Genomic DNA, 27,942 nt, shown 5'->3' on the forward strand with positions numbered 1-27,942 from the left:
TTAGTAACGAGAAATAGGAAATGTTCAACTTTTACAAGGTGGGAATGAATTGAGAACTGCAATTAGAATAAATATTTCATTTTATTTGACTTTTTGAAAGCTCACACAGTCTTAAATTGTGTAGTTCTTATCCGTGAATTTTACCCATTGGTTCTCAAATCCCATAAAAAATTGGCACTTGCGCCTGGATGGCACAGTCCGTTAAGCATCTGAGTCTTGATGGATACAGTATTCCACTCAGATCATGATCTCAGACTTTGTGAGATCCAGCCCTGCAGTGGGCTCTGAGCCTCCTTGGAATTCTCTCCCTCTCTCTTTGCCCCTTCTCTGCTATTTCTCTCTCTCTCAATAAATAGACTTTCTTTCTTTCTTTCTTTCTTTCTTTCTTTCTTTCTTTCTTTCTTTCTTTCTTTCTTTCTTTCTTCCTTCCTTCCTTCCTTCCTTCCTTCCTTCCTTCCTTCCTTCCTTCCTTTCTTCCTCTCTCTCTCTCTCTTTCTCTCTCTTTTTAATGGCACTTAGGGGTGCCTAGGTGGCTCAGTTGGTTAAGCCTCTGACTTCTGTTCAGGTCAGGATCTCATGGTTCATGAGTTCAAGCCTCACTTCGGGCTGTGCACTAATAGCTCAGGACTGGATGCTGCTTCTGATTCTGTGTCTCCCTCTCTCTCTGTCCCTCCTCCACTTGTTTTCTCTGTCTTTCTCTCTTTCTAAAATAAATAAATTAACATTTTTAAAAAACGACACTTACATTTTAAATAATCCATGCTGCTTTGGCCATTGTGATTCCAGAGTTCTCCATACAGGCTTTCAAATATCTATTTCTAAAGCCAAGCCCTTTGCATAAATAAATATTAGACAGGAACCCCCTGGGTTTAGAGTGCTTTGATTGAGTTTTTTAAAAACCATCCTAACTATTTTTAGGTGTACAATGCAGTGACATTAAACACATTAACATTGTTGTGCAATCATCACCACCATCCATTTCCCCAACTCTTCATCTTATAAAATTGAAACTCTTCCCATTAAACAATAACTCCTGATTCCTGCCCTCTCCCTAGCCATGCAACCACCCTTCTACTTTCTGTCTCTATGAATCTGGCTCCTTTAGGTAACTCATGTAAGTGGAATGATACAGTATTTGTCATTTTGTGACTGGCTTATTTCAGTTAAGACAATGTCCTCAAGGGTTTATCCATATTATCTATACTGTAGCATTTGTCAGCTTTACTTTAAAACAATTTTTTAATGTTTATTTATTTTTGAGAGAGAGTGCAGGAGGGGGAGAAGCAGAGAGAGAGAGACAGAGAATCTGAAGCAGGCTCCATGCTGTCAGGCTATCAGTGCAAAGCCCGACATGGGGCTTGAACTCAGGAGGGGTGAGTTCATGACCTGAGCCAAAGTCAGACGCTCAACTGACTGAGCCACTGAGGCTCCCCTAGCCTTCCTTTTTAAGACTGGATATTTCTTTTTTTTTTTTTGAACGTTTATTTATTTTTGGGACAGAGAGAGACAGAGCATGAACGGGGGAGGGGCAGAGAGACACAGAATTGGAAACAGGCTCCAGGCTCTGAGCCATCAGCCCAGAGCCCGATGCTGGGCTCGAACTCACGGAGTGCGAGATCGTGACCTGGCTGAAGTCGGACGCTTAACCGACTGCGCCACCCAGGCGCCCCAAGACTGGATATTTCTACTGTAAGTATATACCACATTTTGTTTATCCATTCATCTGTCAATGGACAAAAATGTCTTGATGACTCTGTGAAAAGGTTTTCCTGAAATCAGTATTTTGATAGATCCTCTTTGATACAAAGACATTTTTTGCTTTTGTTTATGTTTTTTTGCTCTAGGGCAATGAGCCCTAGTTTGAATTGTGGCATGAGAAACGTGTTTTTTTTTCTTTTATAAAATGGAAGGAGGACTATTGTGTAGTCAGGCTTGTTCTCAAGCAGACCAATTTCAGAGAAAAGTAAAATGGTAGTTGAAATATGGAAATCCATTTCCTTAAAACTGCAAGTGCACTTGGGCAGTCTTCCAGGATGCCCAGGGGTATACTGACCTCATTCTGAAGACCTCTGCTCTATGATTCTATTTTTCTCCTCCAGGGGCTCCAGCTGCTTATCATGGAATCCTGTAAATGACTCTACAGTTAGCTTAATGCTGTCCTCCAGCTATTTCCAAATCTTCGAAAGTCCACTCATGTTTGCTTAACCAAAAATGTGTAAGCAACAATCCGCCAGGCCAGAATCACATATCTTTGCTGCTGACCTGTCACAGGAGAAAGTTTTGATCCTTACTTAATCTTGCTGCAGCAGTGTCTGGATCATAGAGGGAATGACTTTTTAGTTGGGTCTTGATATGGATCTTGGACATTATCTCATAGGAAAAGCCAAGAGATTTGAACTCACCGTTGGTGAGTTCAAGTTCCACACCGGTCTATGTGCAGTGTGGAACCTGCTTGGGATTCTCTCTCTGCCGCTCCTGCACTTGCTCTCTCTCTCTCTCTTTCTCTCTCTCTCAAAAAAATAAACTTAAATTTAAAAAGAAAAAGAAAAAAACAGTGCAAGAGGGATCAGGAATGAGGAATGGTACAATACCAAGATACTGGGAGAGTGACATTTGAGCAAAGATTTCAAGGAGGGGATACCCAGAAGAATGTTCCAGGCAGAAGAAAAAGTTAATGCAAAGCACCTAAGGGGTGACTATGCCTAGTTGTTCAAACAACAGCAAGTGTGGCAAGAACTGGTGAAGCTTAAGATGTTGTGTCAGTTATCAACTTATTGCTTTTCAGACAAGGGCTTAATATACCCTTCGAGATATGCTATCCGATAAGTGACAGAATTCCTTTCAGCATTTCTCTTTTCAAGTGTCCACTATGTTAACCTTTCTCAGGAGAGGTTGCAGGAGGACACTGTAAGACACTTTCCAACATAGTGGAGGAGTGGAAGGGGGTTGCAAGGAAAGGACAGACTAGTGAGTGTGAGAACATCTGGTAGAGCCTACCCCAGCCATAGACCCAGAAAGTGATCCCTCTAGGACCTTTCAACCTTGGCCTGGCCATAACCTGTCTACAAGTTACTGGACAGGGGAACCAAGATCCCTACCTGGCCTGCATAAGTTGCCTGTGGTCCAGAAGGTCACACACCAAGAAGTTGATCCTTCCTTAACCTGTGTGTATAAGTTGCCTGTGGTCCAGAAGGTCACACACCAAGAAGTTGATCCTTCCTCAAGCCTTGTGTGCAGTCAGCCTGTGGCCAGGAGGTCCACATAGTGCTGTTGCTCCCTCTGCAAGCCCCCTGTGTTATGTAGCCCGTATTCTCTGAAGGCCTTCTGCAATTGAGGTCTGAACCCCTTTTGAATTTATTCTTACTTGGGTACTCTCCCTCAGCCCTAGAGTACTATATAGAGTTTCCTTATATCTTATATTCTTTTATTTTGCTCTTTTTTTTTAAAGAGTATTTATTTATTTATTTATTTATTTATTTATTTATTTATTCACAACTCCGAGATCAAAAGTTGCATACTCTACCAACTGAGCCAGTCAGGCATCCCAGTATAGTCAATTTTTCTTATATTAAATACCTACTGTGTGATTTTTGTCTCCAGATTGGACCCCAGAGTGCTACAGAGTTAGTATTGGGGACGGGCTCAGGAGATAGATCCCTAAAGTTGGGGTTTAGAGATTGGTTTGGTTGTGCCCTTAGGCTTGAGCACAGTGCTCAAGGAGGAGGAACCAGAAAAATATACTGAGAAGGAGTAGCCAGAAAAATAGGAGGAAAATCAGAATAGCTTAATGTCTTAGAATACAAAAAAAAATGTGTCAAGATATGACTATGAAGGACACACATACAATATCCATCTTCTTGCCTATTTACACTTAAAACTTAATTAAAATCCAGTCCTGGCTACAGTATTAATGAAATACTCTTACACTGTTAATGCACCTGACCAAAAGCTTTCAGAAGGCTAATTTAGCCATCATCAATAATTTAAACATTGAGGAATCCTTTTACCCAGTATCTTCATTATAGAAAGAGTCCCATAAAATTAAAGAGATGTATGTACAACGATATTCATAACATTAAAAATTATAAACAGTCCGGGGCACCTAGGTGGCTTAGTCAGTTAAGCGTCTAACTCTTGGTTTTGGCTCTGGCATGATCTCACAACTTGTGAGTTTGAGCCCCACATCAGGCTCTGTACTGACAGCACAGAGTCTGCTTGGGATTCTCTGTCTCCCTGTCTCTCTGCCCTTCCCCCACTCTCTCTCTGTCTCTCTCAATAATAAATAAACATTAAAAAATTTTTAAAAATTATCAACAATCCGAATGCCCAGTAATTGGAGTTAATTACATAAATTATGGTTAAAATGTGATAGATTTATATATCCATGGCATGGAGTCCAGAATACATTGAGAGTTAAAGAACCCATAACTGCCGTCAGCTCTTCTAATCCCCACCTCTGTGATCATTGTCAGCATTTTGTTGCCAATGCCTCCTAGCTTTTTAAAATACAAATACTAATGCTACTATTATTTTGCACATATAATACTATGAGTATATTATTTTTCAGTTTGCTTCTTTTTTTAACAAAGTTTTATTTCTGTAAGGTTTAAATTGTGTATAACGAATGCTATTGTTAACGTAGTAAGACAGCAAAATTATGTATTCGATATATTTTAATAACTAGAACAATAAAACTGCCACATGGGTTGTTTCACTAACCAGTTGAAGATTTCCTTTCTAAGGAAGGCTTTAAAAATGTGTTTCCAAAAGGCTGGCCATTTAACCTTCAACCATTCCATTCCCCTATTCAGCCATCATGAATCTTTCATCCACAAATATATTTTAACTGCTTTCAAATCTACTCTTATCAGAGACTACTCTATAATATCAAACAGAAGTCCAGGTGATAGTATATCAGAAAATTCAAAGAATCTTATAAGGCAAACTGATCAAAATCACTGTAGGTGACCACCTGGCGATTAGAGCTGCCACTCTCCAGAAAAGACAAAAACGACCACGTAGGAACCACCAATTCATAGCCATTGGTGATCAAAAGCCTGCATGGACCACGAAACCAGGCTCACACTGGTCGTGCCACCTGCACTGTTAACCCGGTCTCGCTTCGCCTTTAAAGTCCCGCCAAAGCCCCAATCAGCGCAGACGCTGAACGTGGACTGCGACGCTCTGACATCAGAACAAAGATGGCTGCGTCCTGCAGACTTTCCCTCGTACCCTAAATTTTTGCGCCTAGCTCGTGTCAGGTTTAGAGTCACACTCGGCCTTTCTTCAGCCATGTTTTCTCTCCGAAATTGCGGTCTCTGGGTCGCGGCTTCCCTCACCAAAAAGCGTGTTACGTTGGCCCGGTTCAGCGGTGACAGCGCGGCGCCCGTGGCTACGAAGTTTGACGTGATAGTCATCGGCGGAGGACATGCCGGGACCGAGGCAGCCGCCGCTGCTGCTCGTTGCGGCTCCCGGACCCTGCTACTCACCCACCGCGTGGACACGATCGGTGAGGAGCGCGGGTCGAGTGGAGGATGGCCCAGGACGCAAGCTTCCAATATGCCCCTTCACCCTTTCCCGGATGGGCAGACTCTTCCCTCTCTCAGAGCTAGCGAGAATCCTAGTATCTGTGGTTTTATCCTGATTTGAGTTTCCCAGAACCCTGGACTGGGCTGTTCTTTGGACCACGGATTGCGCTGCTGCTCACCGAAGTAGTTAGTTGGTGGAGGTGGAGTTGGGGGCCGTGCCTTGGGAAAGGGGGAAAATTTAAGAATACAAGCTGATAGCTTCCTATTTCCTTTTTGCCATTTACCTTTTGCTAGCTTGTGGCTTTGGGAAAAGAGTGAATTAACATTTATTAGGAATTACTTATTAAACGACAGTTGTGTTTTTCCCTAGATTTTGTGAAGCCCTTTTGAAGAAGGATGATACTTTTTATTGCATTCTATATCTCTGCTAGGCGTTAGTCCTCTAATTTTGTGCTCAGGAACTGGCAGTGCTTTTTTCACATTTAACAGGCAGTGGGTGGACAGCTATAATTTAAAGCAAGACCTCTCTCTAGCACCATAATAGATGCTAGCTAAAACATCATTCTGTAAATTATGCATGCCTATCTTTATCTCTTGCATTTTGCTTAAGAGTGAACAGTACTTGAAATATTAACTGTGTTTTGCAAAAATTGTGAATAAATCACATATTTGTATACTGAAGTACTTTTTAAAAATTACCATTCAGCTGGTAAGTGGGGAGAAACATACACTGTTAACAGTGATTCTTTTAGAGAGGGTTGATAAGATTACCCAAAAGATTATACTTTGCTTATGATATATTTCAGTGTTGTTTACATTTAAAAAAAATAAAGACTGGATACTGCCTTTCAATAATAATTCAAAACTCTAATGAAAAGTATTATTGAACTAAGATGACCATGAAATATGAGTAATGTAGTTCTGTGAGGGATAAAGGGATTCTTATCCAAACCCATATTCATATTATTTTACCAATACAATACAATCCGTTTTCTTTTTAAATAAATACATTACAGAGATAATAATTCTTATAGATGAGCTTAGTGGATCGCAAATCTGTCTTTAAATCAAAATCTCATTTTTAAGGTAATTTAATATAGTGGAGCATCTTAAATATTTCTACTTGGCCTCAGAAAGATAGCTTTGACTTAGAAGGTTCAACTGATGTAAGAATGCAGAGTACAAGAATTGTCATGATATGATTTAGTCATATCTGCCAATAATGAAGTTAGAGGCAGAAAGTCTTTTATTTTCCACCAACCTGGAAAATAATACTTTTTGGAAAACTATTTTTGCATTTCACAATGGAAAAGTCTTGTGCTCTTGTGTGCCTGTTTATTCTTTTTTTTTTTTTTTTCATCTTTATTTTTGAAAGTGAGAGAGTTCGAGTGGGAGAGAAACAGAGAGAGAGGAAGACACAGAATCTGAAGCAAGCTTCAGGCTCTGAGCTGTCAGCACAGAGCCCGATGCGGGTTTGACCTCATGACCTGTGAGATCATGACCTGAGCTGAAGTTGGACGCTTAACCAACTGAGCCACCCAGGCACCCCTCATTTATTTATTTTAAAGTGTTTTTTTTTTTGAGAGCGATAGAGAGGGAGACAGAGGATCTGAAACGGGCTTTTTTGCTGACAGCAATGAGCCCCATGTAGGGCTCAAAGTCACTAACGGTGAGATTATGACCTGAGCCAAAGTTGGACGCTTAACCGACTGAGCCACCCAGGCACCCCTTTTTTTATTGTAGAGAGAGAGTGTGAGCTGGGGAGAGGGGTACAGGGAGAGAGAGAGAGAGAGAGAGAGAGAGAGAGAGAGAGAATCTCAAGCAGACTCCACACTCAGTGTGGAGCCCAACACGGGGCTTGATCCCACATCCCTGGGATCGTGACCTGAGCCAAAATCAAGAGTGGGACGCTCAACCAGCTGAGTCACTCAGGCACCCTCCGCTACTCCTGTATCTCTTTTTTCAACATTTATTTATTTTTGGGACAGAGAGAGAGCATGAACGGGGGAGGGGCAGAGAGAGAGGGAGACACAGAACCGGAAACAGGCTCCAGGCTCTGAGCCATCAGCCCAGAGCCTGACGGGGGGCTCGAACTCACGGACCGCGAGATCGTGACCTGGCTGAAGTCGGACGCTTAACTGACTGTGCCACCCAGGCGCCCCCACTCCTGTATCTCTTTAAAGAGGAAAATAAATCCCGTTTCTAGAGACTTCATCCCTCGTGACTTATTTCCCACTCTTAACCCAAACACTGGCAAGTAGAAACAGGATTACTTAGATCATTAAAGATTTATTCCTACTGAGTTTAGGTCACACTCCCTGAGCACAAAGCCTCATAGCAGAGTGTTTACCTAAATAAAATTGTGAATCGAAGGGGGGGGGGGAAATAATCTACTGTAGCTATCATCTCTGTTTTTTACAGGAGGGAACTGAGGTAGAGAAGATTAGATAACTTGCCAAAATGACAGAGCTTATAGTGTTTATTTATTTATTTTTGAGAGAGAGAGATAACAGACTGTGAGAGGGAGAGAGGCAGAGACAGAGGGAGACAGAATCCAAAAATTGGCACAGAGCCCAATGTCGGGCTCAAACTCAGAGACTGCAAGATCATGACCTGGGCCGAAGTTAGACACTTAACCAACTGAGCCACTCAGGTGCCCCCAAAATGACAGAGCTTATAAGTGGTAGATCTAGGAACTGAGCCAGATCCCTTTCACTCATTCCTGACCCAAACTCCTAGTCACAGCGCTATTCAGCCTGCTTATGGAGACTATAAAAACTTGTAGACGGCTTGGTGGTGGCTGCAATAGACCTATAGATGTTGAGATCACTTCCCTACTCCTCCACCTCCTCTAAAAACCTTTGAGGAAACCTTATGAGTTTAGACTTGCAAATCAGACTAGGGGAATTTAAGGGGAAGGATTAAAGTATGGTTTCTACTTTCAGGAAGCTCATATAATTTAATCATTTCTGCAAAATAAGCAAAAAGGAAACAGCAGATGGCATTTATGGAAGACATAATTCATTATAACAGGGAATTAGTGCCAAGGGACTTCTTAAAAGTATGCTGGATTTGGGAAGGTTTCATGAAGTGAGGATTTCAAAACCATATTTTAAAGGAAAAGGCAACCTAATGAACTAGTAAAAATGTATCAAGGAAAAGATTTAAAAGAAACTATAGTCAATGGTTTGTCTTCCAGGATGCCCTGAATAACTTTTGCATCCCATTGGGATTTTCTTTTTTTTTTTCAACTTTTTTTTTTTTTTTTTTTTTTTTTTTGGGACAGAGAGAGACAGAGCATGAACGGGGGAGGGTCAGAGAGAGAGGGAGACACAGAATCGGAAACAGGCTCCAGGCTCCGAGCCATCAGCCCAGAGCCTGACGCGGGGCTCGAACTCACGGACCGCGAGATCGTGACCTGGCTGAAGTCGGACGCTTAACCGACTGCGCCACCCAGGCGCCCCCCATTGGGATTTTCTAAGTTCCTTTCTAGTGTTTGTTTCAGGGTTGTTGGTTTTATTTTAATCTATCATATGAGATGATTCTAGTCACTTGTACAGACATTTCTCTATTAAACTCACTATGTACACATGTTCATATATTTATTTGGTCTGTTCTTTTTAGGTCAGATGTCCTGTAATCCTTCCTTTGGTGGCATTGGCAAAGGGCACTTAATGAGGGAAGTTGATGCCTTGGATGGGCTTTGTTCTCGAATCTGTGACCAGTCTGGTGTACATTACAAAGTATTAAACCGGCGTAAGGGACCAGCTGTTTGGGGTTTGAGAGCTCAGATTGATAGGAAACTCTATAAGCAGAACATGCAGGTGAGAATGGGGCGTCAAAACAGGAGAGACTGTAGTGATTATTTAACTGTTATGCTTCAACTTGCATTCTCTTTTGGCAGAAAGAAATCCTAAATACACCACTGCTTACTGTTCAGGAGGGAGCTGTAGAAGATCTTATTCTTACAGAACCAGAGCCTGAGTACACTGGGAAATGCCGTGTCAGTGGCGTGGTTTTAGGTTTGTACTGGTGATAGATGATAATAACAGTGTCAAACTCCATGTGAAAAAACAATTTTAGAGCAGAGCATGGAGATGTTTTGCTTATTCTAGGAAATTATTATATTTTCCTAGAGGAAAACTATATAAAAAATTATATTCCTCCTTTCATCTTGACCTTCATGAAGCTTAGTCAAATTCTGGGCTCATTTATACCATCTTAGTAAGACTTTATAGCCTACATACATGTGTTTTTCTCCTGGTTCTTCTGTTGTAATTTTTATTTTTCCTAGTTCTTTTTTTTTTTTTCTTTTTAAAGATTTTATTTTTGGGGCGCCTGGGTGGCGCAGTCGGTTAAGCGTCCGACTTCAGCCAGGTCACGATCTCGCGGTCCGTGAGTTCGAGCCCCGTGTCAGGCTCTGGGCTGATGGCTCAGAGCCTGGAGCCTGTTTCCGATTCTGTGTCTTCCTCTCTCTCTGCCCCTCCCCCGTTCATGCTCTGTCTCTCTCTGTCCCAAAAATAAATAAACGTTGAAAAAAAAAAATAATAAAGATTTTATTTTTATGTAATCTCTACATGGGGCTCGAAAGTGGGGCTCGAACTCACAACCTCAAGATCAAGAGCCACATGTTTATCAACTGAGCCAGCCAAGTGCCTCTATTTTTCCTAGTTCTTGCTTTAAATTTTTTTAATTTGTATTTTACAATGTTACTATACTTATGTTTTTTATTTAAAGGAGTTACAAATTTTTTAAAATATTTTTTAATGTTTATTTATTTTTGAGAGGGAGAGAGATAGTGTGAACAGGGGAGGGGCAGAGAGGAAGGAAGACACAGAATCTGAAGCAGGCTCCAGGCTCTGAGCTGTCAGCACAGAGCCCAATATGGGGCTCGAACCCACAGACCACAAGATCATGACCTAAGCCAAAGTCAGACGCTTAACCAGCTGAGCCTTCCAGGTGCCCCAGGAGTTATAAATTAATTTTTCATTAAGATAATACATGCACATAATTTTTACAAAAATCAAATTGAATTTGAAAGTTTGTATGGAAAAACAATTATCTCTATAATTATCTCCCTTTACAGATTAACTACTGCAGTTTTGTTCCTATGTATTTACATATTTCTAAATAGTATTCTTATATTTGTACTCCCTAAATTATCAGTATTAGATGTTATCTATTAACCTTTTTTATAGCAGTTCTCTTTAATCCCCTATTTTCCTTCCCTCAATCCTTCTAATTAGTTATGCCATAAATTTTGGTTGATACTATGTTTATATTGTTATGATTTTTTAAATATTCATTGTAGAGCTAAGTAGTGTATTATGTTTGTTTCCTTTCATATACCTCTTTGCTTTGCTTTGGATTAATATTTGCTTTATTTTTTGTTTGCTTATTTTAATTGTGTACTTGTTCAGCTTTTTCATTAGGAAAAAACTGTCATTTCTCAATCGTCAAGTAATCTATCAATTCTGTTTTTTCTTTGATTCTTCCCTCTCAGAGACATCAACTTCCCCAGTCCCCTACAACCCATCTGCTATAGTCAGGGCAATTGCTCTCTGGGCCTTCTGCACAAATGTCATTTTGAGCCTTCTTTTTACTACTTTGCTGTGTTACATCATCCCATGTTCCTTGGGACTTCAGTCCCATGAGTGGGGGAGGGACAGAGAGAGGTGAAATAGCCCCAAGCAGGCTCCACACCATCAGCTGGAAACCCTATGTGGGGTTCACACCCACAAACTGCAAGATTGTGACCTGAGCCAAAACCAAGAGTTGGACACTCAACCAACTGATCCACCCAGGAGTCCCTGTAGTTCTTTTTTTTTTATGTTTGTTTGAGAGAGAGACAGCATGCACATGCTCGCACGAGTGTGTGCATGAGTGTGTGCATGAGTGGGGGAGGAGCAGAGAGGGAGGACTCTGGGCTCAGCATTGAGCCCCTTGAGGGTCTCGATCCCCAAGATCCCGTGCCATGAGATCATGCATGACCTGAGTGGAAATCAAGAGTCTGACACTTAACCTATGAGCCACCCAGGAGCCCCTCCCTGTAATTCTAATTTAAAATAGTCACGTTTCAATTTGATCCTTGATAACAGGGCACACTTTTTACTCTTTCTTAACCTTTAGCGGATGGAAGCACAGTACATGCAGAGAGCGTGGTTCTGACTACTGGGACGTTCTTGAGAGGTGTGATTGTAATTGGATTAGAAATGCATCCAGCAGGACGTTTAGGGGATCAGCCTTCCGTAGGGTTGGCTCACACTCTGGAGAAGTTGGGGTTTGTGGTGGGAAGACTGAAGACTGGGACTCCACCCCGAATTGCCAAAGAGTCCATTAATTTCAGCATTCTAAACAAGCAGACACCAGATAATCCATCCATACCATTCAGTTTTATCAGTGAGACAGTGTGGATTAAGGTAAGATAATTTAAGAAAATCTAACTTTACAGCTGACAGTGGCCATTCACAGCAGGATATAACCCTTCCTTCCTTCTTCCCTTTCTTCCACCTTCCCTCCTCCCTCCCTCCCTTCCTCACTTCCCTTCCCTTCCTTCCTTTCTTTCTTCCCTCTTCCCTCTGTCCCTCCCTTCCTCCCTCCCTTCCTTCCTTCCTTCCATCCCTCCCTCCTTCTTTCTCTCTTCTTCCCTTCCTTCTTTCTACTCTTCACAATTCACTTTATATTACTTTATATTACTATATATACTATATTATAGTATATACTATAGTATATACTATACTATTACTTAGGGTGCAAAATAATGATCTTTAAAAGGATTAGCTAATTTGGCTAACTGGGTGTTTCCCAATAAGTTGTTAAGTTTCATCTCTTCAATAATTTTGCCTATTTAAAATTTTTTGAAACACTTTCAGACCTATGTAAAAATTGCAAGACCATTAAAACAAACTCCTGTAAACCACTGAAATTCACCCATTGTTAATATTTTACCATATTTATCTTTCTATATACAGAAATATATAGATACATATATTTAATCTATAAAACAGTAATATACACATTTATTCTTTTTTTGAATTTTATTTATTTTGAGAGAGAAAGAGAGTGCATGTGCACACGTGCAGGGAGGGGCAGAGAGAGGAAGAGAGAGAGAGAAATCCCAAGTAAGCTCTCTGCTCTCTGTGCAGAGCCCGATGCAGGCCTCGAACTCACAAACCATGAGATCATGACCTGAGCCAAAACCAAGAGTCAAATGCTTAACTGACTAAGCCACCCAGGTACCTTACACACATTTATTCTTATTCTTTTTTTTCCCCAAAACATTTGAGGGTGAGTTGCAGAGATCATGACTCTTTACTTCTAAATACTTCAGTATGTATTTCAACTAAGCACAATTACATGCTCTTATATAACCTCATTGTAGTAATGAAATTTGGGGAATTTAACATTGATACATTGCTATTATCTAATATAAAGTTCATAGTCAGATTTTGCTGATTATCCCAATATTCTTCTTTATAGCAACCCTTTTTTTCCAATCCAGGATCACGTATTACATTTAATTGTCATTTCTCTTTATCTGGAACAGTTCCTCAGTTTTTCATGATACTGGTATTTTTGAAGAGTACAGGATACTTTTTGCCTATCTTTGGAATTAAAAAAACATTGTGTATTTAGAATTGAGGACTAATAATTGATGGTCCTAGTTTCTGGTAAGTGTTTTATTAATAAGTGGCTCCAAATATTCCACTGTCTTGAGCAAGTCACTTACATTTTTACTTTGGTAAAATGTAAATTGTGATGCAACTTTCTTAGTATAAATATATATATATGTATATATACATATATACACACACACACACAATCTGTTTATTATAAATTTTCAAGTTTATAGAAAGTAAAAAAAACAGTATAATTTCTGTGTCCATCAGTCAGCTTCAACAAGTAACATTTTCTGGCATTCTTGTTTCATCTTTCTTTACCACTCTTCTTCTTACTAGGTTTTAAAGCTTTGGTACCAGATATCACTTATAAATACTTTGGTATATATTTTTAACAGATGAGAACTTTGTAAAAACCAACCGCAATACCATTATCATACCTATCAAACAAGGACCAAATAAGGACCATACACTGAGTTGGACGATATGCCTTATAACAGTTTCCCCCAGTTTTTTTTTTTTCTTCTTCACATTTATATGTGGAAGAAACTGAGCCATCTGTTCTCTAGAATTTCCCACATTCTGGATTTCTCTGATTTCATCCTTCTGGTACCTTAAATAGGTTCTTCTGTCTTCTATATTTCCTGTAAACTGGTAGATTTGGAGGCTTGTTTAAATTTAGGTTCACCTTTTGGGGTTTTTTTGGCAAGAATACTCCCTAAATAGTGCTCAGCATTATGCATAGGTTTAATGTTTGTAAAATTAAGTGCATATCATGTGTGTAATTTATTTAAGGAAAAGATAAACTCGTAAAGAAGCAAAACAGTGTTTTAAGTACTTCCTATATTTTAGCCAGAAGATCAGCTGCCATGTTACTTGACTCACACCAACCCTAAAGTGGATGAGATTGTCCTTGAGAACCTTCACCTTAATAGTCACATTAAGGAAACTACAAGAGGACCCCGGTAAGGACAGAACATTACTTTAAGGAGTGACATCAACCTTCTTTTGTTTGCTTCATTAAATTTTTGAATTTCATTGTCTTGTTCTAGATACTGTCCATCCATTGAATCAAAGGTTTTGCGTTTTCCAAACCGTCTTCATCAGGTTTGGTTGGAACCTGAAGGAATGGATTCTGACCTCATCTACCCCCAAGGGTTATCTGTGACGCTACCAGCTGAATTACAGGAGAAAATGATCACATGCATCAAAGGCTTGGAGAAAGCTAAAATGATTCAGCCAGGTAAAGAGAATCACAGCTGCCCTTCAGTATCAACTCAGCATTGCATTAGTAGATAGTGAAGAGGTCTTAGCTATAGTCATGGTTGCTTAGAGCCTCAGAAGACAAAGCCCAACACCTATGCATTTAAAATATACTCTTTGTTTTTCAAGAGCATTTAGTGATCATCTTTGCATCTCTACTTTGAGGCAAATCCAGCTCTGTTTTTACTTATTTTATATCATTTATTCTTTGGTCAGGTTATGGTGTTCAGTATGATTATTTAGACCCCCGTCAGATCACTCCTTCTCTTGAGACTCATTTGGTGCAACGGCTCTTCTTTGCTGGCCAGATAAATGGCACTACTGGTTATGAGGAAGCTGCAGCTCAAGTAAGACGTTGTTCAAATATTGTTACAAACACAAAAGGACTATTTAACTGGTGTTTCTCCTTTAAACGTCTGTTATGATAACTATATAGATCTTATACAACTCATACATTGTAGTTGAAGACTTATTTCTGTTTCAGGGTATACAGGGATGGCTACTATTTTGAAAACACTTGTGGGTTTTGTTTTTTTTTTTTGTTTAATTTTTTATTTGAGTACGGTTGACACAAATGTTACATTACTTCAAATGTACAACTGAATGATTTGATAGGTATATACGTTATGCTGTGTTCACCACAAATGTAGCTACCAGCTGTCCCATTACATAGCTGTTACAGTATCATTGACTGTATTCCTTATGCTGTGCCAAACACTTTTGGTTTTAATTCTCATTTTGAGCTCCCAGGTCTGATACCATATTTGATTAGATTTTTTCTGACTTTGTTTTTAAAGATTTTATTTTTGACTAATCTCTACAACCTGGGGCTTGAACTTACATCCCTGAGATCAAGAGTCGCACGCTGTACTGACTGAGCCAGGCAGCCGCCCCTGAAATTTTTTTATAAACAAAATTTAGTTCTTCTTACATAACATTATTGAAAATTAACATACTCCTTTTAAGTGAGAAGTTATGTTATTTTTACTTGTAAGTGGGAAAAGGCTAGAAGAGCTTTATGGGTGGATTTAAAACAATATATTAGCCCACCTGAGGCTTATCAGGAATGTTAAATATTTTTGAAAACAATGAAATATAGCATTCTAAAGTGGTACATTACCTGTATTCTGGTTTTGAATAAGGATCACATTTTCTTTCTCTATTCTATCGCTTCAGGGCAGTGCTTGCTTTCTTACTATCCCGTGCTGTTTTTTCCAGATAGTGTTCTGAATAGGGTAGCTCGTTGTTCGGTTCATAATGGCCTTTTAAACATTTCAGTCCTCTTGTAGGGTGTGATAGCTGGAATCAATGCAAGTCTTCGGGTCAAACGCAAGCCTCCTTTTGTCGTTAGCCGAACAGAAGGCTACATAGGAGTCTTGATTGATGACCTCACCACACTGGGTACCAACGAACCATACCGCATGTTCACGAGCCGAGCAGAGTTCCGTTTGTCACTGCGCCCTGATAACGCCGACAGCAGGCTCACGTTCCGAGGTATCTCTTCACTGAGTCCTGCAACCATATTTACTCTTCTGTAAAACCTCTCTCATTATATTCTTTCCCCTTCTTTTAGGGTATAAGGAAGTTGGCTGTGTGTCCCAACAACGATATGAAAGAGCTTCTTGGATGAAGTCTTCTTTGGAAGAAGGCATTTCTGTGCTAAAATCCATTGAGTTTTCAAGTTCTAAATGGAAAAAGTTAATTCCAGAGGCTTCTATAAGTATTGGTAAAAGTCTGCCTCTCAGGTATGCACTTTTAATATAGACTTTTCTTACTTTTTACAGAAAAGTGAGATTGTTTCAGAGAAACATTACCTGTGGATTCCCTATTTTAAATGAACATTTTAATGAACATGGCTTCTTCTCAGAATCATTTAGATGTAACTTATCTCTTTATTCAGTATTAAAAATATGTATGCTTCTAAATTATTTTTTTCATTTTTAATATAATATTTCTGTGGTTCCCACTGAGTTCTGGCTTTCCTAAGATTTAGAGGGTACACACCAAGAAATATAGTTAATCTGCATTCTTCTAGAAGTATGGAACAATTAGAAACCTCTGATTAAGCAGAGTATTTTATTATTTTTTTTAATTTTATTTTTTATTTTTTTAAATTTACATCCAAATTAGTTAGCATATAGTGCAACAATGATTTCAGGAGTAGATTCCTTAGTGCCCCTTACCCATTTAGCCCATCCCCCCTCCCACAACCCCTGCAGGAACCCTCAGTTTATTCTCCATATTTATGAGTTTCTTCTGTTTTGTCCCCCTCCCTGTTTTTATATTATTTTTGTTTCCCTTCCCTTATGTTCATCTGTTTTGTCTCTTAAAGTCCTCATATGAGTGAAGTCATATGATTTTTGTCTTTCTCTGACTAATTTCACTTAGCATAATACCCTCCGGTTCCATCCACATAGTTGCAAATGGCAGGATTTCATTCTTTTTGATTGCCGAGCGATACTCCATTGTATATATATACCACATCTTCTTTATCCATTCATCCATCGATGGACATTTGGGCTCTTTCCACTACTTTGGCTATTGTTGATAGTGCTGCTATAAACATGGGGGTGCATGTGTCCCTTCGAAACAGCACACCTGTATCCCGTGGATAAATGCCTAGTAGTGCAATTGCTGAGTTGTAGGGTACTTCTATTTTTAGTTTTTTGAGGAACCTCCATACTGTTTTCCAGGGTGGCTGCACCAGCTTGCATTCCAAGTGGAGTATTTTAAATTCTGTAGACTCACTTGAACAATCCCATGCTGCATTTTAGGGGGATTTTTTTTGTCCTTTCATCATTTTGGTTATATGGACTCTGAGTCTAAAGGACATTAATATAGAGCTTTTGCTTCATAGATATATTCCTAAGGACCTTACACAGTTCAAAATCTGCATATTTCACCACTCATTTTTCCATTAAAAAAAATGTATGCTAGGGCGCCTGGGTGGCTGAGTTGGTCAGGTGTCCAACTTCGGCTCAGGTCATGATCTCACAGTCTGTGGGTTAGAGCCCCACATTGGACTCTATGCTGACAGCTCAGAGCCTGGAGCCTGTTTCAGATCCTGTGTCTCCCTCTCTCTCTCTGCCCTTCTTCCGCTCGTGCTGTCTCTCTCTCTCTCAAAAATAAACATTAAAAAAAACTTTTTTTAGTAAAAAAAAAAAAAAATGTATGCTAATTCAGGTGGGGAGGTTCCCAGAAGGCAGAAATGTAAAATCATTGTAGCTCAGAAGCAAATATGGTGGCATTATCTTGCAGCTATGAGTCCAATATACTTTTCCTTTTGTTTGTTTTTTTTTTAAGTTTGTTTTCCTTGTGAGGGATTTTGTGAACTTAAAGGTATACCTATTTTAATGCTGCTTTTTATTATTTCTAATCTTCTAGTGCTCTCACGTTGATTAATAGCCTGGCATAACGTGTCCGTGTTTGGCTTTCATCTCATCATGGTGTCTTATCATTTATAACTTCTGTTCCCCGGTTTTCATTTTCACAGGAATTTCCCAGAGCACTGGTGGATAATAGAGGATATTAAGCAGATTTTTAATTATAGTGATGATAAGCATTAAAGAACCTGCATAGTAGTCACCCAAACTAGGGAATCTTAGTCACAGGAACGACAGCCTGATTGACAAATGAGGATGGTGGATAGATTTATTTACCAGCTTAGTGGCACTGGGAGATGGCAGTTGTATAAACATCGTTTATAATCCACTTGGTATTTCAGGTGTTTGTTTAAATTTAGGAAGGTTCACACTATTTTAAATTTTGTGCAACAAATATATAACATCATGCTTTTTTTTTGACAAATGTTGCACTATTTCAAATTTATATAATTAGAATTTGCATTAAACGTGACCAATGTGTATTGAGGTAACATTGCAAGCAGAGTGTTTCTAACACAGTCTAAAAGCTAATCGATGAATAAAAATATGAATGAAAAGGCTATCAATTTTACATCCTCACCAAACTAATCCCAAGAGTAGCCATTTTATTAAGGTGATTAAAAAAACAATAATTTAGCCAAATGCTTTTCTTTTTAATTCAGGTTATCTTTCCCTTCAGGAGAAACTAGGGTCTCAGTCCCCACATTTGCTTTTTGTTTTAATTTTTTTTAATGCTTATTTATTTTTGAGAGACAGAGTCAGAGTGTCAGTGGAGGAGGGGCAGAGACAGAGGGAGACACAGAATCTGAGCTGTCAGCACAAAGCCTGACATGGGGCTCGGACCACAAACTGTGAGATCATGACCTGAGCCAAAGTCGGACCCTTAACCAACTGAGCTACCCAGGCGTCCCCTGCCCGCCACCATTTGATTTCAGCAGAATATTTAGTCTAGCATTCAGCCTCCCTAAATGAACTCAGTTTGTCAATGCCTAGATATATAAAGCTAGAGAGATAGAAAATTGGTCAAAATACACTTATTGCATTTACTGTGTACATGCTAGGCTCTGTGCTAAACACAAGTTGAACCAGACTTTGAAGAGATACACAAATAACTACACACACATTTCCTGCCAGGATTATAGGGAAATACACTGATGTGTCAGAGTGTCTCTTACGTTCTGTTGAGGTGTGATAACTTGTCCTTTCTGTGTCAGAGCTCTGAACTCTTGAGGCTTATGTTTGGTTCAAAGCAGGTCTTAAAGGTTGGATCTGAGAACAGCTCCAAGGCTTGTAAATAAATTATTTTTTGAAAAAATATTAAGTTGGACAGTCAAGGGCTATTCTTTGAGATCACCATCCTGCTAGATTCCAAGATAATGCTTTTTTTGGTTAGTCATTAGGTGTGTTCCAGTATGTTCTGTAGTTTAAAAGACAATTCAGCCGTTTTCCTTTGGGAGCTTAGGGTTTTATGGTTTCATGGTAGCTTATGAGATGAGGCCTTTGTAATTAATTGACCTAATTTGTCTCTGGGAGCACAGCAGAGCTGCCCAGAATTTCTGGACATTCCTAGAGCAGGCCATCTGAGGAAGAAATGAGTCAAGCATCCATCTGCAAAGGGTGATAATGCATGACTGTGGCAATAGAATAAACAGTAAAGAAGGTTGGCTGGGAGGCCTCGGAAGACTTGGGACCCTTGGATGGACAGATCTGACTTTTTGTTGACTTGATAATTTAATTGGTTTGAGATGGACAGAATTTATCAAAGACGCAACCTATTGGAGGGAAGATCAAAATTAGTAAATAGAAGCAAAATGAATTAAGACAGTAAATGTAGGGAAATTGGGGGCGCCTGGGTGGCGCAGTCGGTTAAGCGTCCGACTTCAGCCAGGTCACGATCTCGCGGTCCGTGAGTTCGAGCCCCGCGTCAGGCTCTGGGCTGATGGCTCAGAGCCTGGAGCCTGTTTCCGATTCTGTGTCTCCCTCTCTCTCTGCCCCTCCCCCGTTCATGCTCTGTCTCTCTCTGTCCCAAAAATAAATAAACGTTGAAAAAAAAAATTAAAAAAAAAAAATGTAGGGAAATTGTACAGATCGGTGAATCTTGTGAGAACCAAACAAAATGAGAAGTAAACTGCAGAAAATTTCGCAGTCTTGGGAGCACAGGAATGAGGTGAGCCTAGGGCAGTGTCATAGTTCAACCAAGCAGAACTAAGGTCTTGGCAACAATGGAACTCATTATGTACTACTTTTAGTTGCCCTGGCAATAACCATTTAAATGAATTATAACCAAAAAGCCACATGTAAATGAAGTTAGTAATAATTAACAGAGCAACAATTGGTCTAGTTCACACCACGTTAAGGGAGGGCAAGGAGATGGGGGTGGGTGATACCAAGAAGGAATCTGAGATCGGTATAAAAGGGATTAAATTGGCCTAAGGAACACCAGAACTTCTGGAGATGAAACATACCTGAAGTTTCTCTCTCTAGTTGTATCTTAATAAGTGTCGATGAATGAAGTTATTGCAAATCTCACCTGAAGTACCTGTCAGCATTTATCCTTAGGCATGTTCTCTTGGTGAGCTATGAAAGATGCCTGGGAACTTTAGTAGTCATCTCTGTTAGCTGCATATATCGCTCTCCTCTCCCCTTGCTTTGGCCCAGGAGGACTTAGTCTATCCAGAGCTCATAGTGAAAGTAGAAGTGAGAATTAGCTGCCTAAAGTTCTTAATCAGTAGAAATTGAAATGGAGATTATACAAAATTAGAATACACCCAACTGGAAGAATACTTAGGAACCCTTATTTATTAGAAAAGCCCTTGACCATCATTTTGTCATCAGTTTATTTGGAGAGACTAAAACATACACACAGGGCCTTTTGTTCTTACTTGGAGAGTTCTGCAAAAGCAAGAAAGAGGTCTTCAGCTGATTTCGGGCATGCAAGATGATGACTCACAGGACACAAATTCTTAGAGAATTCAGTCAAATCCTTGCTATCAGAGGATATTTTGTCTTTACAAGAAAGGGAGGACAAATGGATGATAGGATTGCAATCTTTACCAACAACTTATTTCTCATGATAAGAGAACGGGAGAATGCACACTAGTCTTACTGAGGTTCTACTGTGTTGCAGATGTCACTGCATTTGGTGACTGTACTTGGAAAGAATTAGGAGTATCTCTTTTTTACTATTAAATTCTTTAATGTTTATTTTTGAGAGACAGAGACACAACATGAGCAGGGGAGGGGCAGATAAAGAGGGAGACACAGAATTGAAAGTGGGCTTCAGGCTCTGAGCTGTCAGCACAGAGCCTGATGTGGGGCTCAAACCCACAAGCTGTGAGATCATGACCTGAGCTAAAGTCAACGCTTACCCACTAAGCCACCCAGGCACCCCAGAGTATCTTTTGAAAATAGTATTAATTCAGAGATTTGGCATTATTTCCAAGGAATCTTGTTCTTAATCTGGCTTACATGATATGGACCCCTATTTTTTGGGGGTGGGGACTCCTATCTTAATGAAACTTTTGTGTATTTGCAGAGCTCTAGATGTTCTGAAGTATGAGGAAGTTGACATGAAGTTATTAGCCACAGCTGTTCCAGCGCCTTTGAAGAAGTACATTACATGTAGAGAACTAGCTGAAAGACTGAAAATAGAAGGTAGAAAATAATTTTTTACTTAACATGCCTATGTGTTCTCTTTTCCATTTGTGCAATTTATGGAAATCAGCTCCATTAAGAAACAGCTCTAAGAGGAGGCATTGTTACCATAGAACCAGCATAGTCTTAGGCTCTCTGCTAGTCAAAGTGGCGCTCCCAGCCTAGCAGCATTGCAACACAGAGGAGCTTGTTAGGAATACAGAATCTCACACTCTACCTAGGACCTAATTGAGTAAACACATTTGCATTTTTTTTTAAGTTTATTTATTTTGAGAGAGAGACAAAGAGTGAGCAGGGGAGGGGCAGAGAGAGAAGGAAAGAGAGAATCCTAAGCAGGGATTCTCTGGGCTCAAACTCATGACCATGAGATCATGACCTGAGGTGAAACCAAGAGTCAGATGCTTAACTGACTGAGCCACCGAGGCGCCCAGCACATCTGCATTTTAACAGTATCCCTAGGTAATTTGTGAGTACATTTCAAGTGTCCCTTAAACTTCCTTTTTACATTTTTCCCCTCTGATATTCTAATAATGAGAAAAATAATAGTGTCTTTGGCTTTGATAATATACTGGAATACTCTACCATTAACAAATACTTATTTTGTATCAGGCAAAGAAATCAGAGCCTGCCCCTGTACATTATGACACATATTGTGCTCTCATACTGACCATCAAAGCTACAGATAACTTGGTAGTTGCACTGTATTTTTTTAAGTTGTACATTATGAAAAATTTCAAACATAAAAATACTGAGAACATCAGCTTCTGCGTTTTGATAGATGTTTTTCCCTGGGGTGGAAAATTATGTGGAGAAAAAGGCAGGGAAGTGAAAGAGATAGGGAGAACGGTAGGAAAAGGTGGATAATGACGTACTGTTCAAATAGGAAAGCACTTTAAATTCTTTGGGGACCAGCCAAGGTGGTAAGAATGCTGCATTCCTTGTATCGATGGCATTTTCTTTTAGTTCCAGAGAGATCTACCACTTTGCTATGTTTTGGCTGTGCATATAGGATGACCCAAGTGCTACCTACCATCCCACCATGCAAGTTAACCAAAGTCTGGCAACAATGGGAAATTCATCAAAACTGCAAATGACAAGACACTAGTAGTACACTGATGTACACTGATGTGTGAAAATAATGTACTTTTGTTTCAACTTCATGATTTCTCTATGAAGTAAAAATTACTTAATTGAACATTCAGGATGTTATCACCTGGGGACAGGTGATTAAATTCTGTATTTTAAACTTGGTTTGCAACTTTACTTTGTTCCATAAATCATCAGGTTTGAGTTAGAATAATCCAGAATAATTATCGTTAACTTGTTCATAGAAAACCCTGACTTCAGCCATGAAGTAGCTACTGTTTTGCCTTGTTTTTTAAAGACTCTGGCACATATAAAGACTCTATATCCATGGCTCAATAGAAACATTAGGTTAAAATATAAGATATATCAGTGGTTCTCAAATCACTACATGGACCAGATAGCAAGTTTCATAATGGCAGAAATCAGTTTCAGATTCTTCTTTGTATTCTTTCTCATGTTTTATTATATATAGATTTGAAAGTTTAAGTAAATATACCTTTAACATATACATTCCCTCACTTATATCCCATGAGCCTCTGTAAAGGTCTATTTATGAGTAATATATTTGTATGACAGTTTTTTGTGCTAATTTGTCATATTACGATGTTGTATTAAGCCCTTTACATGCAGTATTTTGTTTGGTATTTAGAATTGTCCTGTGGGGGCGCCTGGGTGGCTCAGTGGGTTAAGCATCCACCTTTGGCTCTGGTCCATGATCTCATAGCTTGTGGTTGCAAGCCCATGTCGGGCTCTGTGCTGACAGCTCAGAACCTGGAGCCTGCTTCGGATTCTGTGTCTCCCTCTCTCTCTGCACCTCCCCCCACTCATGTTCTCTCTCTCTCTCTCTCTCTCAAAAATAAACATTAAAAAAAAAGAAAGAAAGAAAAAGAATTGTCCCGTGAAGGATAGGTATTAGCATTATTGTCTTAATTTTACAAATAAGTGGTAACCTGCCTAAGATCACACAGTTGGTGAGTGGCAAAGCATCTGGGTCAGCCCTTATAATTTGTGGATAAAGAAGCTAAGGCCCAGAAGGATAATGATGTACCCATAGTCAGGTTCATTGATAGAGCCAGGCTCATAGCTGAGATTTTCTGACTGCTAATCAAGTGATAGAAGCAGATATTATCAAAACATCTTAGGGAAAGCCGGCTTTCTTACAGGATAGAATGACCACCTCAATTTAGATTTTGAAACAGGTTTTGAGTTTATTTTTCTAAGAACAGAATGCTTCACAAAATAATTGCTAAATTATCCAACTTCATTTCTTAATAAAAACCTTAAATTGTTTTACATGTAAAAAACCCCACTTTTAAAAATTACAGCTTGATATGGACATAATTCTGAAAACCATTTTCTTAGGGAAACAGGTTGTCTTTAGGGCTCAAAATGCAAAGCCATAGTCCATTGAGGGTTTGCACTGAGAGGGAAAATTTGCACTGAATGGAAAAGCAGTATCTTCTATTTTTAATTTTCCAGATTTTGCTTTTAATGTTTAAGTAAACTCTATACCCAACATGGGGCTTGAACTCACAACCCTGAGATCAAGAGTCGCGTGCTCAGGACATCTGGGTGGCTCAGTTAAGCATCTGACTCTTGATTTTGGCTCAGGTCATGATTTCAAGGTTGTGAGATTGAGCCCTGTGTTGGACTCTGTGCTGGGTGTGGAGCCTGCTTAAGATTCTCCCAGTCTCTCTCTCTCTGTAAAAAAAAAAAGAGTCACATGTTCTACTGACTGAGATACGTAGGTGCCCCTTAATTTTCCAAATTTTTGAGATGAAAGGGCATGCAATAAACTACCAGACAGAATGTTGTAGTTGCTATGCAAGATACTCCCTCTGATTTATCCTCAATTTCCTCATCTGGAAAAGGGTACGCTTACCCCACTTACCTTGTGGTGTTGGAAAAAAGTGTTGAATGAGAGATTCAGAAGTTTTTTTGTAAATTGTAAAAAGCTATAAAAACACAGTTGTTGGGGCACCTTGGTGGCTCAGTCAGTTGAGCGTCCGACTTCAGCTCAGGTCATGATCTCACAGTTCATGAGTTCAAGCCCCAAGTCGGGCTCTGCTGACAGCTCAGAGCCTGGAGCCTGCTTTGGATTCTGTGTCTCCCTCTCTCTCCACCCTTTCCCCACTCATACACTCTCTCTCTCTCTCAAAAATAAATAAACATTAAAAACCTAAGTTGTTAATAGGAGTATCATAAATCATAACATAATTAATTCTGTTTACCAGCCATTTATGAATCAGTGTTGTTCCATCAGCAACAACAAATAAAGGAAGTTCAGCAAGAAGAAGCTCTCCAACTGCCAAAAGACTTAGATTATTTGACTCTCAGAGATGTGTCTTTGTCTTATGAAGTTCGAGAGAAGCTACATTTCAGTCGCCCAGAGACGGTAAGAAACCAGGCAGTGGATAGGATAAAGAACTAGTGCTTTAATTTTTTTTAAACCTGGATTTACAGTGATCACATAATTAATACACATAATTAATACTTTATTTCATCATTAAAAAATCTAACCTCTTAGGACATTTCTTTGTATGACAGATGGTATGTTTTTGAGAGATGAAAAAACAGTCTAAATAAATAACTAGAAGAATTAGGTTGATTAAAATTATTCTCTAGTCCCAAACATGTGCTAACCCATAACTCATGACATAAAAGAAACCACATTAGGTTAAAATATAATACGTGTGAGTGGTTTTCAAATCACCGCTCAGAATCCTCCCTAGGAGATCCATAGTGTTGGCTTACTAGGAGGTTAGAGGGGAGCCAAAGAGGTCCCTCACCCCATGCTTCAGCCTAAGTGTGTGTGTGTGTGTGCGTGTGTGTGTGTGTGTGTAAACATCTGTGAACAAATTAAAAACTTTATTGTATACTATACAGTATTAGACTTCTAATGACAAATATTTAGGAGGTGCCTGGGTGGCTCAGTCTGTTAAGTGTCTGACTCTTGATTTTGGCGCAGGTCATGATCTCACAGTTGGTGAGTTTGAGCCCCGCGTCAGGGTCTACACTGACAGTGCTATATTTATTGATTCTGAGATGCACATTTAACATTTCTGAAACTGAGTTGTATCTTAAAAATGGATGGTGTATCATAGTTTAATAGGCGGTGGCTCTTTTTAGTGGTGATTCATAAAGTAAAAGGCATTTAAGAAAAATATGACCTGTAAAACAATTTTAAAAAGAAATATTTTTAAAGGGAGGAGTGATTCCGTCAATATAAACATGGTATTCTTAGCAATAGTCATCATGGAAACCAAGCAAATAGGCCTTAAATTTTATAACTCTGTATATCCTATTCATCTTGGGTTTTTATGGGTAGTCATAGGCTGCACTGCCCAATATGATAGCCACTAGCTAAATGTGACCATTTACATTAATTAAAATGAAATAAAACTCAGAATTCAACTGTTTAGTCATACTAACCATGTTTCAGGTGCTCGGTAGCCACGTATGGCTAATGGCTACCGTATTGGACAGTACATTGTTACAGTGCAAATGTTATGGAAAATTTCCATTATCACAGAAAGTTCAATTGGACAGAACAGGTCATTGGAGTTCACATCCCTTATCCACAATTCTAGGATACAAAAAGCTCTGACAAGTGTTTGTTATAGACAAACCTGGTATCAAACTTGACCTGAACTGACATGAGATTATTTAGTCTTTATACCACTTCGAGTGAATATTCATACATTTCACTATAAAAATATACCACAGAAATACTAATGAGATTATAGGGTGCTGTCCAACACATGGCTGAGGAGGTTACATTAGTTTAATGAAAATAAAATGTAGGTAGTCTAACCATCTATTAGTCATGTGCTCTTAGACAAGTGACTTGAACTTCTCTGAGCCTCATTTTCCCTAATTTGTAAAATGAAGGTATTAATAATAATCACATTCCCTTTACCTACTTTATAGTTATTTTGAAGATACATTAAGATAATAGTTTTTAAAATATTTTATAAACTATAATATACAGATTGTTATTAGGAGCAAAACAAATTTGATTTTGACATAGCTCACTTATGTTTATCTTATGGTTTTATTATTTTTTTTCTTCCAAGTTTTTATTTAAATTTAAGTTAGTTAACATACAGTGTAGTAGTAGTTTCAGGAGTAGAATTTAGTGATTCAGCACTTACATATATCTCTTATGGTTTTAATTCTTAGATTGGGGCTGCTAGTCGTATACCTGGAGTGACACCTGCTGCCATCATCAATCTACTCCGATTTGTGAAGACCACTCAGCAGAGACAGGCGGCTATGGATGAATTGCCCAACACTGACCAATACTTATGCGAGACAGACAAACTGGAAGAAAGACAGTTATAGCTTTGTATTCATAGAAGACTTTTAAATAGTACGAGCAGAGAGAGGAGATAAGTACTGTATTTTGGTTTTAGCACCTGTTAAAATAACCTTAGGTTATTATGGATTTATGATTAATTTATGAAGAGGGCAAAGATTATAATAACTGTGCTTCTTTATCTGAGAAAGTTATAAAGTCTTCATTTATACTCTTCATCTTAGGTGCTCTAATACAGTGAGCATATTAATGTAACGGGAGTATTCATCAAACAGAGATCATAGCGGATCCACAACTAAGCCAGAAAAAAAAACTTCAGCTTGCAGATTTGCTTACTCATAAAGACTTTGTCCATTAAATGTTACCAAAGTAAAAGTCTTATGTTTCAACCTGTTTTGAAAGTTAGTAGTCTTTTGCTTGGATAAGGAGGCGATTTCAAAGCCCTCAAATTCTTAGGGCTTCAAATTTGAAACTATACAAAATCATCTAGAATTAGCCAGTTGATTTCCAACATTTAAAAATGTAGTATGTAGGGTGAAAGTTGACTTCCAAGATTCCTACACTTCTCCAGGAAATCCTCACCAGTGATTATCTTTGAACATCAATGAATATCCTGTAAACTAGATCAGAAATGATCATAGTTTCCTTTGATCCACAATATGGAAAAGTTTTTGGCAACCTGGTTAAAGGGAAAATAAAGGTAGTTACTTCATATCATACAGTATTTTCTTATGAAACTGTTATGGCATGATTTCTTAACACTGAAGACATAATCCATAGTAACTCATGACTAGCGTTTCCCTGTTTTTAAGTCAGAATTGACAGAATAACTGGAATGGTGCTGGCACTCTTCTTCCTCTTCAGTACTTCAATTCTGTGTTGTAATAGGGTTTAGGGTGGGAGGACCACCTGTGCCCTTTGGCTGGCTGACTCAGACACCTCGACCCTTCTAGGTAGACTAGAAGATGAATGCAGACAAGTGGGCCAGAGAGCCTTGCTTGTCCCTGGAAATGCTAACTCACATCTCTGGTATCAATCAAGAGAGAAGCTCCCATGTCAGCTTCAGGCCAAAGAAGATACTTAAGACAGTA

General features: G+C 39.1%; 1 protein-coding gene across 4 annotated transcripts; it reads left to right on the forward strand.

Annotated features, from left to right (window-relative positions):
• Positions 1-5,175: 5,175 nt before the first annotated feature.
• On the forward strand, positions 5,176-27,570 carry MTO1 (mitochondrial tRNA translation optimization 1). 4 transcript variants are annotated; one of them, XM_086707232.1, is made up of 12 exons: positions 5,177-5,509; positions 9,153-9,352; positions 9,433-9,550; positions 11,658-11,947; positions 14,000-14,112; positions 14,200-14,390; positions 14,627-14,757; positions 15,700-15,904; positions 15,984-16,155; positions 21,329-21,447; positions 24,797-24,928; positions 26,716-26,854. In XM_086707232.1, exons 1-11 carry the CDS (start codon positions 5,293-5,295, stop codon positions 24,889-24,891), a joined length of 1,851 nt encoding a protein of 616 aa, XP_086563358.1. In that variant the 5' UTR covers positions 5,177-5,292; the 3' UTR covers positions 24,892-24,928; positions 26,716-26,854. The 4 variants fall into 4 exon arrangements, with proteins under 4 accessions (XP_086563357.1, XP_086563358.1, XP_086563359.1 ...); XM_025925584.2 differs by having other exon boundaries at positions 5,178-5,509; positions 24,768-24,928; positions 26,716-27,570; XM_086707231.1 differs by lacking the exons at positions 24,797-24,928; positions 26,716-26,854 and adding an exon at positions 22,417-23,111 and having other exon boundaries at positions 5,176-5,509.
• The last annotated feature ends 372 nt before the right edge of the window (positions 27,571-27,942 follow it).

The sequence above is a fragment of the Puma concolor genome, chromosome B2 (assembly GCF_028749965.1).
Source record: "Puma concolor isolate L17-30 chromosome B2, mPumCon1.1.hap2, whole genome shotgun sequence".
NCBI classification, from domain to species: Eukaryota; Metazoa; Chordata; class Mammalia; order Carnivora; family Felidae; genus Puma; species Puma concolor.